The sequence below is a fragment of the Dendroctonus ponderosae genome, unplaced genomic scaffold (assembly GCF_020466585.1).
Source record: "Dendroctonus ponderosae isolate FM_Combo_2020 unplaced genomic scaffold, Dpon_F_20191213v2 Dpon_F_20191213_1, whole genome shotgun sequence".
Classification (NCBI taxonomy): Eukaryota; Metazoa; Arthropoda; class Insecta; order Coleoptera; family Curculionidae; genus Dendroctonus; species Dendroctonus ponderosae.
In genome coordinates, this window is record NW_026017110.1 from 22,709,449 (window position 1) to 22,723,825 (window position 14,377).

At 32.1% G+C, this 14,377-nt stretch overlaps 2 protein-coding genes across 9 annotated transcripts; one reads left to right on the plus strand and one right to left on the minus strand.

Moving 5' to 3' along the window:
• Positions 1-41: 41 nt before the first annotated feature.
• LOC109532763 (F-box/WD repeat-containing protein 4) lies at positions 42-4,818 on the plus strand. Of its 5 annotated transcripts, XR_007280251.1 has the most exons (10): positions 42-132; positions 188-588; positions 646-963; positions 1,028-1,197; positions 2,054-2,192; positions 2,805-2,918; positions 3,047-3,206; positions 3,259-3,416; positions 3,630-3,751; positions 3,831-3,941. XR_007280251.1 is itself a non-coding variant. In XM_048660727.1 (9 exons), exons 2-9 carry the CDS (start codon positions 398-400, stop codon positions 4,729-4,731), a joined length of 1,269 nt encoding a protein of 422 aa, XP_048516684.1. In that variant the 5' UTR covers positions 42-132; positions 188-397; the 3' UTR covers positions 4,732-4,818. The 5 variants fall into 5 exon arrangements, 2 of the variants coding, with proteins under 2 accessions (XP_048516684.1, XP_048516685.1); XR_007280253.1 differs by lacking the exon at positions 2,805-2,918; XM_048660727.1 differs by lacking the exons at positions 3,630-3,751; positions 3,831-3,941 and adding an exon at positions 4,713-4,818.
• LOC109532764 (pantothenate kinase 1) lies at positions 4,753-12,966 on the minus strand. Of its 4 annotated transcripts, none has more exons than XM_019897812.2 (8): positions 12,559-12,966; positions 12,043-12,181; positions 8,567-8,742; positions 8,225-8,398; positions 7,871-8,115; positions 7,332-7,508; positions 7,131-7,266; positions 4,753-6,902 (listed from the first exon to the last, which is right to left on the minus strand). In XM_019897812.2, the coding sequence occupies exons 2-8, from the start codon at positions 12,167-12,169 to the stop codon at positions 6,738-6,740; spliced, it is 1,200 nt and encodes a 399-aa protein (XP_019753371.2). In that variant the 5' UTR covers positions 12,170-12,181; positions 12,559-12,966; the 3' UTR covers positions 4,753-6,737. The 4 variants fall into 4 exon arrangements, with proteins under 4 accessions (XP_019753371.2, XP_048516687.1, XP_019753373.1 ...); XM_048660730.1 differs by lacking the exon at positions 12,559-12,966 and adding an exon at positions 12,337-12,399; XM_019897814.2 differs by lacking the exons at positions 12,043-12,181; positions 12,559-12,966 and adding an exon at positions 10,105-10,325.
• Between the last annotated feature and the right edge of the window lie 1,411 nt (positions 12,967-14,377).

Sequence of the window (14,377 nt, forward strand, 5' to 3'; positions counted from 1 at the left end):
ACCTCAAACATTTGTTGATGATATGACAATGCTTCCTATGCAGCGGCTTGAGGCTTTTTAAGAACTACAAATTTGCATTTTTAATTGTACGTAGTAAATAAATTAAAGTCAATGCCGCATCTCAAGAAATAGGTAAATCAGATTTTGGTTTTACTATGAGCCGGAACATGATAAAACGTAATTCCAGAAGCAACAGTTCATCTCAAAAGCCAATCCAGTATTTTAACGAGCCCCTGACTGTAGCCATTCCTGAAAGACCAAATGCCACTTTCAAGTTAAATCTGTTATTTTAGGTTAGTTTTTTAGTTTAAGTAGTAAATATTAATAGTTTTATCATTTTTATAGTGTAAAAACTCTTGATTACACTGTATTTATTTAATCATTTAAAGCAAATTCAATGTCGGGATGTTTCGATGTATTTTCCACTGAATTATTAATTTATATTTTTAATTATCTGGAAATAAATGAGTTAAGTCGATTGAGGCTCACTTGCCGAAGGTTTCGCGATATAATTAATGCTTGGGATAATGTATTAATTAAAACTACCACTGTTGTTACGAATCAAAACAACGACAAGTTCTTAACACGGTAAGCGAGCTTTGCTGGGGCATTATGCAATGATGGTAACATTTAACATCTTTCTAGATGCTTTTCCAAGATTCCAACCAAATTAGAAAAACTAAGATTGCAAAATAATTGGAAATATGGCATTTACAATGAGAAATCATTGTTTTATGTTAGAAAGAAGTACATGCCCTGCTTGAAGTTGCAGAAAGATTACTTGTGGTTCAGTAGAGGCTCAAAGATATTTAATTATAAAAGAGATAAAAATAATATCATAGTAACTAAGCCCAATTTTGTGTTGACTCCACAGTACCGCCAAAGTTGCGTTAATGTGGGATTTTCGTCTGCCGACGTAACCAAGTTTACTTTAAGAAATAACATATTGGTTGGAGGACTAAGGTATGGTATTAAACCACATCAGTAGCAACGTATCTTCAATAATGTATTGACAAATTTGTGGTAGTGATGGGGGAGTTTATGTCCAAAACCTCGTAGATAGAAATGAATATTATATCGACAAAGCGGAAAATACATTTACTTGCTCAGTTGATATATCGCCAGATAGTCTCGTAGTGGCGAGTGGAATGAGAAATGACTGCTTCAAAATTTTCTCATTGCAGCAAGATCCGTTAGGTCTGTATTAATAATATTAATGCTAATTTAGTAGTTTGATCGAAAAAGTATCTCTTATTTATTTGTAACTTTCAAAGAGTATTGTATTCTTAAAAATTCTGGTTACTTAAACTAGCTCTAGAATAAAAGACTATTATTGCATAAAAACTTCTCACTGCAGTAAATAGCTCGAATCAAGATAACAGTACATCTCCAAAGAGTATCGCACAACTACGAATATGTCAAAATTCACTGAGATACTATTTAGGCAAAAATATTGCGTTTCAGGAAAATTTGTCTTATCCGAAAGTTAACAATTTCCGAGGTACGGGGTGCCAAAGGCTAAATATATTTTTTAATTTTAGCGTTCCTAAAAATATGTATCTTTAGTAACTGTTACTCCAAAGTCAAAATCCTTTACATGTTTCACTCGGCTTCGAAAGTATTCGTTACTTTATCAATTTTTCCTGAAGCTAATATCTCCTGTATGTTTGTAAAGCAGCATTCTTGGACCATAGTTTATAAAGCAAACTATCAATAATTATCTGTATGCGGCCGGTTTGGGAGTTGATTGAAGAGGTTCTTTTGAATAAACCTTTATGAGTTTGACCTTGCCGAATTAACCGGTCTTCGCTGCTCTTCTTCAAAGGGATCACAAATTTTTAATTTGTAAATAATTTTTTGTAAACGATTCAAGTGGCAAACATCAGTTTTGGTACACGTTATATTAAATAAATTCAAAGTCAAAATGTATTCGTAGCCTGAGAACTAAATGGAAACGTAACAGAACAATACAAAAATAAACTATTAATATATCATTCAATTCAAAGCTTACTTATAAATATGAACTCTACCTTACATGTGTATTCCAATTTAGAATTGACGTTAATACATACACACAACTTAGGACAACGAGCATGGTGTGTTTCTTTTAGCGACGATAGTCCTATATTTGCTTGCGGGACATCTGCAGGAGGGCCGACTCGAAAATCAATATTGTTATTTGATACCGAAAGGTAGGTTTGACATGTTTTTTATGGTGCAAAGAATTTCATGGTGCAGTTGAAAAAACTATGAAATTCTAGCGATGTAATAAGACAATATTGTAACTTGAGCAGCAAGATATAAAACCAAGGCATTAGATTATTCAGCAAGAAAATGCCGTTTGCTGACTATAATGACTGAAACCTTCAGTACAATAGAATCAAATTTTTTGTAACTTTTAAAAGCTACATCTACGGAAATGCTTTTTCTTTTAGCGGAAACTGCTTGATCAATATTAATCGCTTCAGTGATCGCAAAATGCATGTTTCACCAAATTAAACTTTGATTTGAAAACAACAATTTTTTTTGATGTTACTTTAACAACTGTTAAATGCCAAAATATACCTATGCATTGATTTTAATATAAATGTGAACAAATTTTATCGTAAACATGCAAACTTATTCAATTTCATCTAATAATTTTATACGGTCATGGTTTAAAAGCACAAACGTATAAATCTGGAATTTGCCCATTTATGGACTGAAAACCCAGTTATTTAGATCAATTTTAAACCGAGAGGCGGTTAAAATAAAAGCACATTTTAAGATATTATATTAACAAATTAACCCGCTCTTTGTCCTAGATATACGGAAGTCCTAAATTTGAAATTAGGCCAGTTCATATCTGCCACGTTTGATATAAAATGGGATGGTCCACATGGTATTTGGTCGTGTGGTAATGATAGTCATCTAAGAAGGTAAGAATTTGCCCCGCAAAAATTTTTAGTCTAAACATTTTTTTCTCCGTGAAAATTTATCACACTTGAATATCTTTATAACTAACATTGGCATGCGACATAGAAATTTCCACAATTATAGTTTTTAGATGGGATCTTAGAACGGGAAAATGCGAACAAAAGTTTCACGACGCATTTGGAGCTGGTCTCTACTGTTTAGATTACGATTACTGTAACAGTGTAATGGTCGGTACTTACTTACATGGTAGAGCTGCACTTTGGGATATTAGAACCAAACGCTGCGTACAGGTAACGATATATTAATATGCCTTAATTGCTGTTCAGCAATTATTATTTCTAGCTATACTTTATGAGAACTTGCAAAGGATCTACACTAAATTCGCCGATATATAGTTTGTCCTTTGATTCGGAGTACCTGTTTGCAGCTGTTGATCAAAATCTGAATATTATGGATTTTAGTGGCTATGGGCGCCAGCCAATGAGAGATTACGTCAAGATGTTCGTAACTTGTCAGGTTTTTTTTGATAAAATAAGATAATAGTTAGATTCTCTTTATTAAAGTCATTAATAGTCAACATTGATTTTCCCATTTCATACTTAATACGCTGTGGAATTCCGCTCATTTTTTAGCTGCAGGTATTTGGGCATATGATCAGTATTTCCGTTTCTTATATTTTATCATGTAATTATTTAAAATTAATAATGTTTCAGAATATACAGACAGACGAGTCCCAAAATAAAATGTCATATGTAAAATCAAATTCTAAACATATTCCGCTTCACATCGAACTTCACTTAAGAGATTTCAGTTTAATCATAGAATTTACCAAGAGGCAAGTTTTTCAATCCTTTTTGGCATTAAGTGAATTTTATAGATTTATTTATGATTTTTGCTCTACTTTCTTTTTGCAGGTTGTGAAGAGTAGCCAGATTTGCATTGCCTAAAATGAGAAATCGACCGCATTGAATAATTAGAAATGTAGTTTTACTTTCAATAGTAAAATAAATTGAAATTAAAAAGTTTATTTGCATCTAATTGATGTTTCCATGTCTGTTTTCGCCCTCAACTGGTTAAGTGATCAAGTTCATTTGTGCCGCATGTTTAGAATTCGGTATTACATAATATGGCATTTTATTTTGTCCTCAGATTTCAATTGTGATTGTCCTTTTTTGACCATCTCAAGAACTGTTATTTATTTCTTGTAATGCAGTATGCAACTATATTTTTCATCCATATTTTACTTATAACTATTATTCTTTATAACTAAATATATTCTATATAACTTCTATTAGCATGAGAAGTATGCCGGTAAATCGAGTATATGGAATTAGCGCACGAGAAGTAGCCCGGTATTTTTACTAATGTTTCCGATACGTCACAATGCCTATGGATATGACGACTTGCACTTAGCACTCTTAAAATTAATCTAGATTTTAAAGACCACTTGATAATGAGCTGCTTCTACCTGATAAGGATGATTTCTGATTATTTTCAGTCTAAACTACTCATCGTACTAATGCACCCATCTCGTAAAACTGGTTTCCCTATTCCAATATAAATAATTTAACATACAATTCACAAAAATAGCGAACCAAAATGAATGTTTGTAAAACAATTGTTTTTAAAACTACTTCATTAATTTGAAATTAACTATCCAGTACGGCCCCAATTAAAAAAAGTGTTTTTTTGTGTGTTGAAATTTATTAACTCTTTAAATTGGATTAGTATAGGCTTGTATGAATGATTACGCGTTACAACAGATGATCATGAATTAACCAGGTTTTCCCTTCTAGGTTATGCTGGGTTGACTAAATATGCCGAAAAAACAAACTGTTTGAGTTAGCAACAATTTTAATGTAAAATATATTTTTGTCAATAAATACAAATGTTAAGTGTAAATTGCATATTGTTTACATAACGTGAATCTACGCAACTACTTAACCATCACCTCGATTGCACTACTACAACTAATAGTACAGAAAAAAACAAGTAACGATAACAAGCTTACGACGTACAAGTATATTTAAGTGCACATTACGTCCAAGAGACGAGGATACATACTTACACTTAAGTGCGAAGTTTTCATTTGCTGAGTATCTGAAATTGTTTTCAAATAAATTCAAACTCATATATGTTGAGTTTAACTCAGCATATTTTGGTAAATACGTAATGGTAACATTACATATTCACTTTTTCTCAGTCAAATTATGACAATATTATAAGTATAAGTAAAGCAGGTACCAAAAGTACTTCGAATGAATTAGTGTAGGCTTTCAGATACATACTTTATTTTACAAATAAAGAACTTTATTAAAACTTTATTACGGGCATTGTATTGTAAATGTTTAATTTAATAGTAATTATATGTATATACCTGTCGCTAGTTTAACAACTGTAAAAAAGTAGAAATTGGACCAAATTGTAGAATAATCATAATTGACAAAATCAATTCCAGCAAAACTAAATGCTATTAATATGTATGAATTGTTCCAATAGACCCAAATTTTGTAATACTCTCGCAAATTAATAACAACCTACAACCAATTGCCTTCAGTTTTTCAATATATATTGTTTTCAAACATAAGCGCAAGTTAGACTTATAACTCATGTAACGATCTAACTAATGCACAAACAATAATTGATTACGAACAACAATAACCATTCTAGCAAGTCTTTTCATTTATGAATGCTAACTAATACCGACCAATTGGCTGCCGTGAAGTAATAACGAATCATATAAATGGTTAAAAAATCCATATAAAAGTTACAAAAATTGTGCTAAAAACAATATTGATATAAATAGAAAAAACTATGACCAAATTCAATTTGTACACCTAATAAAATTGATTAAAATATATCAGGGTGGAATGATATTTAAAGTTCCTATTAACGATTATGTACTATAAACACCGCTTATGCGTGTTTCATACAGTTAGGCCACTATAACGGCACATTTTAGCGTCGATCTATACAAGCTCTAAATCACGTTTTCTGGCCCGCAACAGCATGATTTACCCAAAAAATTTCCAAAATCGATCGCGTGTTTACACTGTTTACTAAACCGCTGATAACAGTTGAATGTTTCAAAAACTCGAACGGCTTTCAGCCAAGTGTCTTTTGCATTTATAAAGCTCTGTTAAACAAATGCGTTTAATTTTTCTAAGGACTTGAATTTTGCCATAAAAAAAGTTGAACAAAAATATTAATTCCATAAATAGTTATAAAATTTCCATACACAGTTTCTTAGAATTACATCAATTCATTGCCAGGTGCCCTATTTTTTTACTAAAACACAAGACTAATTTTCAAATTACTTTGAACAAATTAAAAGAGAAATGTGTTAAACCCACTTCAAAACAGTTGTACCAAAACTTTATAAAATTTCTATGTGCATCGGGCATCAAATTGTGAAGAGGATTTAAAGTCAATGCTACTTAAGATATAGAGTAGTAAATACTTGGTGTGGTCTTTAGACGATTCCTTTATTTACTGTTTTTTAAACGCTGATGATTCTGCTGATAATGAATCATATTTCAAACAGATTTTGAAAAGTGCATTACAAAACAGGTCTTTAAAGTTGCAAATTTATTCCTTTTAACTTTTAAGGCAAAAATGTTCTATTGCTGTTGTCAAAATCGTAATTGCAAAAACAATAACCTTTTTATGTGTTATTTATTGTTATTTAATTATTGTATATAATTTTTTTAAATCATTATCGTTCATTTGCTCTTAGTGCCCTAGCTGTATGATAAAATCTATGCTATACATATTTAAGTCACTTTATCAAATTCTTATACTAATAATATACCAACCGGTTTTCACCTATCCCCATGGAATTGAAGCAGACAACCAACTGCTCCGAAATAGCCTTCATGTTCAAGGAACAGTGCTTTCATTGAACCGTTAGACCAGTATTCCATGGCATATGCGAGAAGTTTCATTGCGATTGGATTAACGCGCAGAAAATTGCCCACGAACACTACCTGAAATCAAAAGCAAAGGAACTGATTATATGCACAGAACACACTCATGCAATTTTGGCTACACACTTTAATCTATAGAGAAATGATTTTTCAAGGCTCAATGTAAAAATAAAATAGGAAGACGAATTACTTTGCGAACAATTAACTAGTAGATGAATATTTTGCCGCAATTTAAGCTATAATATTGCTGCTTGATAGATATGAAAATACCAATCTAATAAAACATACCCTGTCGACATTCTGTTGGATAGCACACATTCTGGCAATCGATCCGATGTTGTTCGTTATAGTGACCAAAGTTGCCCGTGCTAAATCCTGTCTTTTGACTTTACTTCGTCGGTCTCGGGAATTCATTTGTCCAAAACTAAAGGCAATAAACAGACATAAACAAACAAATTGAACATGGTTTATTATGTGTTTAGTGTTTACCTGCTGGCGACTAAATCTCCAGGAAGTCCGAATTTTGCATAATCACCCCCATAAATGTCCCTAACTAATTTATCTACATTTGTGTGGTCCCCCTCAGCTGCCAACCCGATTGCTTCCTCAAAAGTGTTACACCCAGTTAATAGACAACATAGTCCAAGGAATGTACCTCCTCCCAAACTGAAATAAAACGAAATATTTTATTACTGTTTTTACAACGAAATCTATCTTTTCTAATAAATTCACTTAATCTATGTATATAATAATAAACGAGAAGTTTGCACTGGCACAGATGCTCTTTAGATTCCGTAAAGGATAATCAGTGCTACATGTAAATTTTCATTAAATAAAATGATGTTATAAAATGATCGACTCTCTATTAACCGCAATAATTAAAACAATCATAAAGTAAAGGCGAGTGGACTTTTTTAAAAATATTTTAGAAGTTAAGTTAATTGTTAATTTTAAGTTCCAAATATTGGACACTGCGTATTGGAAAAATCTTGAAGAACGATTTGATGTTCATTTCACTTAAGACTTACCTTGTTCCTGACACTCTTTTATAGTCCGTAGGACTATGTACAGCTAAAATGCTAACTCCACTACCAATATTAACCAGCAGGAACGGATATGGCTTGGAAAAGTCGTAGTTAACTTTGGCACATTTGGTTTCGTCCGTTGGATTTGTCCAGTAATAACATTCAGTTAGATTGTTTTTGTCGATGTACAGTAGGCCCTTGAGAAGCGACTCGAATTCGTCACATTTCTCCAAGTTCATGTTTACGTGCTGAAATCAGATATTGCTTGAGGTGAATTTGTTAATATTATTTAACAGAAATTTGTTAAATGAAGCAATCAATTTATTCTGCATATATATGTATTAGTATCCAATTTACCTTGTTGAAATCATCTTCAAACTTATAGGCTCCGCCACCAGTAGCGCAAACTGTAGTAACCAGCTTTGCCATTCCTTTCTGATTAGCTAATGTTAAGAATCTTTTCATCTGAGAAGTAGGGAATCTAATGAAATGGATTGACCCTACTACGCCTCTTAACACTACATTATCCATCTGAAATAAATGAATACATTTTATATTGTCTATTTAAACTTAATGTCGCCAAATCGCTTTTATGCTGGCGACCGCAATATGTTCTTCAAATGGAAACCCACATAAACATCACTTAAACAACATTCCCTATTGACGATCTGGTTTTCAAAATAGACTTTAAAAACTTACTTGCAAATGGGTATCCCTATGTCCCGTTTTGCCATAGGAGGAATTCTTGGTTAAATACTTTCTAATGTTCTTTAGGATTTCAATTTCTTCGGATTCACCCTGGGCTATATCTCTCGGTTCGAAATATACCAATTTGCACAAAGTGCCACCAATGTCCATTCCAAACCATGGCATCGCTGAAAGTAAAAAGATAAGTATAAATATGTTATTAATTTTTGATTTTATACTACATAATGAATGTAATGAAGGAAAAACACATGACATAAAATAATAAAAAATATATTAAGAAAAACATTCCCATGTGTGGCAATTACCGCATATTATGATTATTTTAATAGTCAATGCGGCGACTAATTAATTCAGTTTACGCGAATCGGATTACTTTAAATTCTGAAGTGGGTTATCTTGAGAAACATTAATTTAAATAAATCGTCATTAACACTAGTTAATATGGTTACCTATTCAAAATAAAGCAGAACAAGATCATACCAAACACATTGAATCCCGCAAATTCCATCTTAACTCATACAGCTCAATACACAACGGTCAAGAAACTAAAGCATATTTAATTGAAACAACACTAAAACTGCTCTGGATGAATTGAGAACGATCGAAGTAATTAATACTTGTATATTTATATTTAAAAGATTGTCGTTATCTTCTATGATAGCAAATTCGTTTATTGTAAAAATCGAGCGTATTTATATTATATCATTGTACTTCAAAATATCGCAATGTCGAGATGTGGTTGTTTCGGAAACATGCATAGATATGTGGAATTGTATCATTCCATCGGTAATGTGAATATTCTGGTGATCTACAAGGTTTTTGAATATAGTAACATTTTAAAAACTTCCAATGGCACTATCTCAGCAATTAAAATAGATGGGAAGAGCAGACTAATATTTGAAATAATGGACTATTGAGAGATTGTCTTGTTTGTTAATGGTTTAGATAATTGAAGAATGGAACAACTTAATCTGCAAAAAACATTTAAATAATTGACGAATGAATGAAAAAGTGAATACCATACAGTATTATTAAAGAGCTCTAAATGGAACCATGTAATGCTTTTGGTCAAGTGGAGGGTTGCCAGTTAAAATTAAAAAGTTGGGGTAAATATGGATAGGTCAGGTTAGTATGTATGTATTTTTGATTTGCCATGTTTATTATACAAAGAACTAGGGTATAGTCATTGCAAGGTTTTAAAATTGCACCTCGTATATGCATTTAGATTCCATAGTTCGATTAATTTAATACAAATAATAATACCGTTTCAAAAATTTAAAGGCTGAAACTTTGAATAAAAATCATTAAGCGATTAAATTGATTATTGATAATTATTGAAAAAAATCATATAAAAATGTCCCTAAAATAAGTGTAGCGTCGTACTGATTAATTAATGGCAAATTCAAATATCCTTTGAATATGCATGTAAGAACATTTTTCGTCACAAGGTGAAGAAAATAACGCCTAGACTTCAGACACCCAAGAATAATTTGAATAACGTATATTTTCTAGCACAAATAAATACATACTTGAGGTTAAGCTGTTTCTCACTATAAACCCTAATAATTAGGCTCCCAGTTAACAACGGTTTACAAAGAATGCATAGCGTTTAAGTCTTATATTTCTTTAAATGAGGTAGACACACACAACTTGATATAACCCCCATACGACATGGACTTAAACCCGAAGCAGAGCATTTTAAATACTGGCATATATTAAAACGTATTTGAATAGAATAATTTTCACGTAAATTACGTAAACTACCCAGTGTAGAATTGGATTTTGTTGCTATTAACCTTTGGGTCGAATGTTTAAGATAGTGGCCAGATCGTGGAACCGAAATGGTTGAGTTTGAATAGCTAATAACCGTTGTTGCCAATCTTAATTATTGCATAATAAAACGTGGTTTAAAGAGGATAAATTACTCCAAGTAAATGTGTTCAATGCACGTGAAAAAGAAGAAGCTTCCTAAATTCGTTTCATTTATGCAACTATTTTAATTTTTAACAACGGCATAGTTGAGGAAGGCGAAGTGGCGACCATTTCGGCACGAAATTGTAAAGAAAGATCTTCCAATAAACCAGGTAAAGTGTTTTGCAAGAGTAAATAGTTATCTCCATTTAATCGATTTGGCATTACAACTGGACCAATAAAATTGTCATTCATTTCAGCCAAACATTAATTTTGAAATCAAGCTGGAAATATTTCTCCCATGGTATGCGGATTTTCATAGCTATACACATGTTCGTTATGTACATTTGTAATTTCCGATTTAAAAAACGTAGCTTCTTCAGTAAATAAATTTTCTTATAAAAACTTTTGAAAACGGCAACTTTAGCCAACTTTCAGGATCTATTGGCAAAAGATTTTGGAGAATGATACGGATGAGAATATTATGAATATAATTTTTTTAATCCCAAGCGTCTGCAACTTGATTTCGGATCATAATCTTGAGTCAAAACTATCTCCTCGATCGCTCCGGATTGCTAATTGTACGTTGGCATCTACGCTTAACATTAATTGCATTCAAACTACCGTTTCTCCAAGCTGTCTTTCAATATTCACAAATGTTTGATGGTTTAGAATTCTGTAGTCTGGATATTTGTTACTATAAACTCTGAAACTCATACGACTGTTTTTCTCACATAATAATTATACTAGAAGCTACAAACAACAATAGAATAATTTTCCATTTTAGAGAAACAAAAAACACTAAGTTTTCGGTGAACTCCAGTTCAACCGTCGCTCAAAACCAAAAACAGTAAAAACTTGGTCAAATGTACGAAATAATTTGATAAGTTAAGTCCAGTACTGTTTCGAATCATCAATTCAATAGATTTGCAAACAAAAACGAATTTGTATAATTTTTTTCCACAAGAATGATGATCTGCCAAGTATTGTAAATATTTTTTGTACAGAAACTGTATGTCTGACGAAACGAAGCAAAAAAGTTTCAATAGAAAATAAGTTACTAACAGAAAATGTAGTTTATCAAATTAAATTATTTGTTCAAAGGGTATCAAAAAACCAAGCATCATTTTTTCCACGCATTCAAAAAAAAGCCCGCTTACGTCAATTTATGTAGTAATTGTTACAAAATTAGTGAACATCAATATAGGGGTTTAAAAACTATTGTGATAAAACGATATAAAATTGAGAACTTTGGCGCCCTGGAGTGGCAAAATGGAGCAACATTGGCAGTTGAATTTGTGGTTAAGCATCATTTCGGGGACACCCTGTATCCATGAATATTCCAGATCCTACACGTTTTGGATATTCCAATTATTAATGCTTCATGCGAGCTTCCATTATTGAGCAACAGAAATATTTAACTTTAAGAAACTAATCACTTACAATTTCAATATATTTCTACCTCAAGTATAATAAATTCGTCTCTGAACTTTGCATATTTCAAACCATTTCAGAAAATAGAATAATCAGTGAATAAAATATATCAAATAACTTACATGGAATTGAACTACCTCCATTCTGCAGACCATTTTCTTCAACTTCCATTGGAGCTGAATTCGTTGCTTCTGCCATTTTTTCTGCAAGTATATTATGTAGGCACCCTTTACAGCTGTGAATACCCATTACTTTGCATTACTAAAAAACATGTAAATAGGTAAGAAATTCCAGAGTGAAACAAGTAATAATGAAATGCATGAGTTAATTTAATATGAACTTGATTAGTTAAAAAAAAAACATTGTCTGTGCAGCAAGTTAGTTTACTATAAATCTATTGAATGTGGATAGATAACCTTTATACTTGACCCTTGGCAGTGGCAGTAGATTTACATTTCTGAGGCAAATGCAAGTGAATAATGATAGAATGTCATATTATGTAATAAAAATTGAAAAGTAACATTTGGAGGTCATACAAACTATTCAGGCATGATAAAACGTTTCCAATTACCCCTCTTAATTAATCGCACGCTTTCCCTAATCAGAAATTGGCCTAATGCATGCAACAATCCACATACCTGACATTGTTCTGATTGTTGGTTGCAAACAGTTAAAAATCAAGTTCTTCACCAGAATTAAGGTTTTGTAAGTGCCGTAACTGTTAATTGTAGGCTGTTGAGCTATCTACACTTCACCTAATACACGTGTTTTGTGAGTAATTGTTTTAGAATGAAAATCAGCAGATCGGTCTAAAGTTCATCTTGCAACAAATATAACTGCAACACAGCCCTAAACCGGCCTTATAATCAGTGACCTCGGTATGTCAGGAAACAATTTACATTTCTCTAAGAATGATACCAGAACAGTAATTATTACTGTGTAATTATTTCTATGATGACGAGGATCAGGTAATATGGTATTGATAAAATGCTAATCATATGCTAACAGAGACTGCTAATGCAGCTAAACATTAGCTGCTTTTGTTGACTTTGACGTTTGTACATTGTTAGTAGTGTTTGTACAAACATAGTACATCTCAAATTTAATGAATGTCAAATAAGTGTACGTTTATAAAATTATATCAGAGTTATCAGAAATTATATCACTTCAAATTAAGCACTCTCAGTGAAAATTTTTCCTGAGGGGTCCAGAAATTAAGTCAAAAAACATTTACAAACTTTAAGGAAAATCGCCACTTTCAGGATAAATTTCAAGCGGTATAATTTCAAGCAGGTGTTTGTGCTGTGCAAAATGTTAATAAATTGATGAAATATGTGGCAACACCGCATTGTGCCAAAGAAATATAAACAATCCAGCAACTGACTATCAACATGCTACATAACTTTTGCAAAAAACGGAATTATTATGAATCTTAGCGACAATTTTGCATGTAGAGTTATGAATTGTTGATACCTAAAACACGATTTAGCAGCAAGTAGCACCGGACAATCTCCCCTTCGTGCATAAGAGCAGGTTGCGCAAACTCAAATTTCAAAAGTTTGTGAGTGTTTTTTGGCTTAATTTATGGACCCTCCAGGAAAAATTTTCACTGAGAGTGCTTCATTTAAAGTGATCTTTAAGGTAAGAATAGAGGAAACTAGAAATTCCGAGAACCTCAAACGACATCATCACCGAGCCTCAAAAGAACCAGTCAAATATCTCTAAAATTATAGCAAAAATAACAAAGTGTGTTATACAAATGTTGTGTAATTGAGAAGAAAGTTTTTTTAATTTAAAAGATTTTTTAATTGAGAGAAAATAAAAACATAATATTCTTTATTATTTATATTATTTTTACCCATTTCGATACTGTCGTACATTTGAAGTTTTGAGGAGCACAATTTAAAATCTACCCACAAATGTAACGTTGACATCAAAGACATTTGAAATTGACATGTCGTTAATATGTGGAGGTTTGTATGAGTGAGCTAACTAGGGGTAGCTCGGAATATACCGCCACGATAGATTCAAATGAAAACCAGCAGCAAACACTAACAAATCGTATATTTTACGGAACGTAACGTACACGTGGTGTGCTCGTAAGTTGAAACTACATAAGATGGCGGGTGCCGAAAGGCAGCGCCTTTTATCCCTCCTCGGAGGGCCTGTTGCGGTGTTGTCAACTCACGCTACAATCTTACGCGAGGTTGTTGTCACCACAATACTCCCCTCCGAAGAACGGAGTTACAAAGTATTTATTTGCTAACGTAAAGTTAATATACATTCCTTAAAATTAAAATTATCCCAAGCGGGTAAATTTTTTATATTTCAAAAAAAATAGTTTTATTTATAAAAAATTAATGTCTCTCTTCTATATTAGGCGAGATTTACGTTGAAAATTGTACCCTTTTGACATTGGCCGTTTTTGTCGTCGTCACATTATTATTGACCACATTT

What these genes read in the sequence shown, in the direction of transcription:
- LOC109532763 (XM_048660727.1), top strand. Translation starts at nt 398, where the DNA reads ATGTCGGGATGTTTCGATGTATTTTCCACTGAATTATTAATTTATATT. An exon ending in ATTGCAGCAAGATCCGTTAG is followed by an intron (nt 1,198 to 2,053) that starts GTCTGTATTAAT and finishes ATTCCAATTTAG; the next exon opens with AATTGACGTTAATACATACA. An exon ending in GAACCAAACGCTGCGTACAG is followed by an intron (nt 3,207 to 3,258) that starts GTAACGATATAT and finishes TATTATTTCTAG; the next exon opens with CTATACTTTATGAGAACTTG.
- LOC109532764 (XM_019897812.2), bottom strand. Translation starts at nt 12,169, where the DNA reads ATGGGTATTCACAGCTGTAAAGGGTGCCTACATAATATACTTGCAGAA. An exon ending in TGGAGGTAGTTCAATTCCAT is followed by an intron (nt 8,743 to 12,042) that starts GTAAGTTATTTG and finishes TTTTACTTTCAG; the next exon opens with CGATGCCATGGTTTGGAATG. An exon ending in TTGAAGATGATTTCAACAAG is followed by an intron (nt 8,116 to 8,224) that starts GTAAATTGGATA and finishes ATCTGATTTCAG; the next exon opens with CACGTAAACATGAACTTGGA.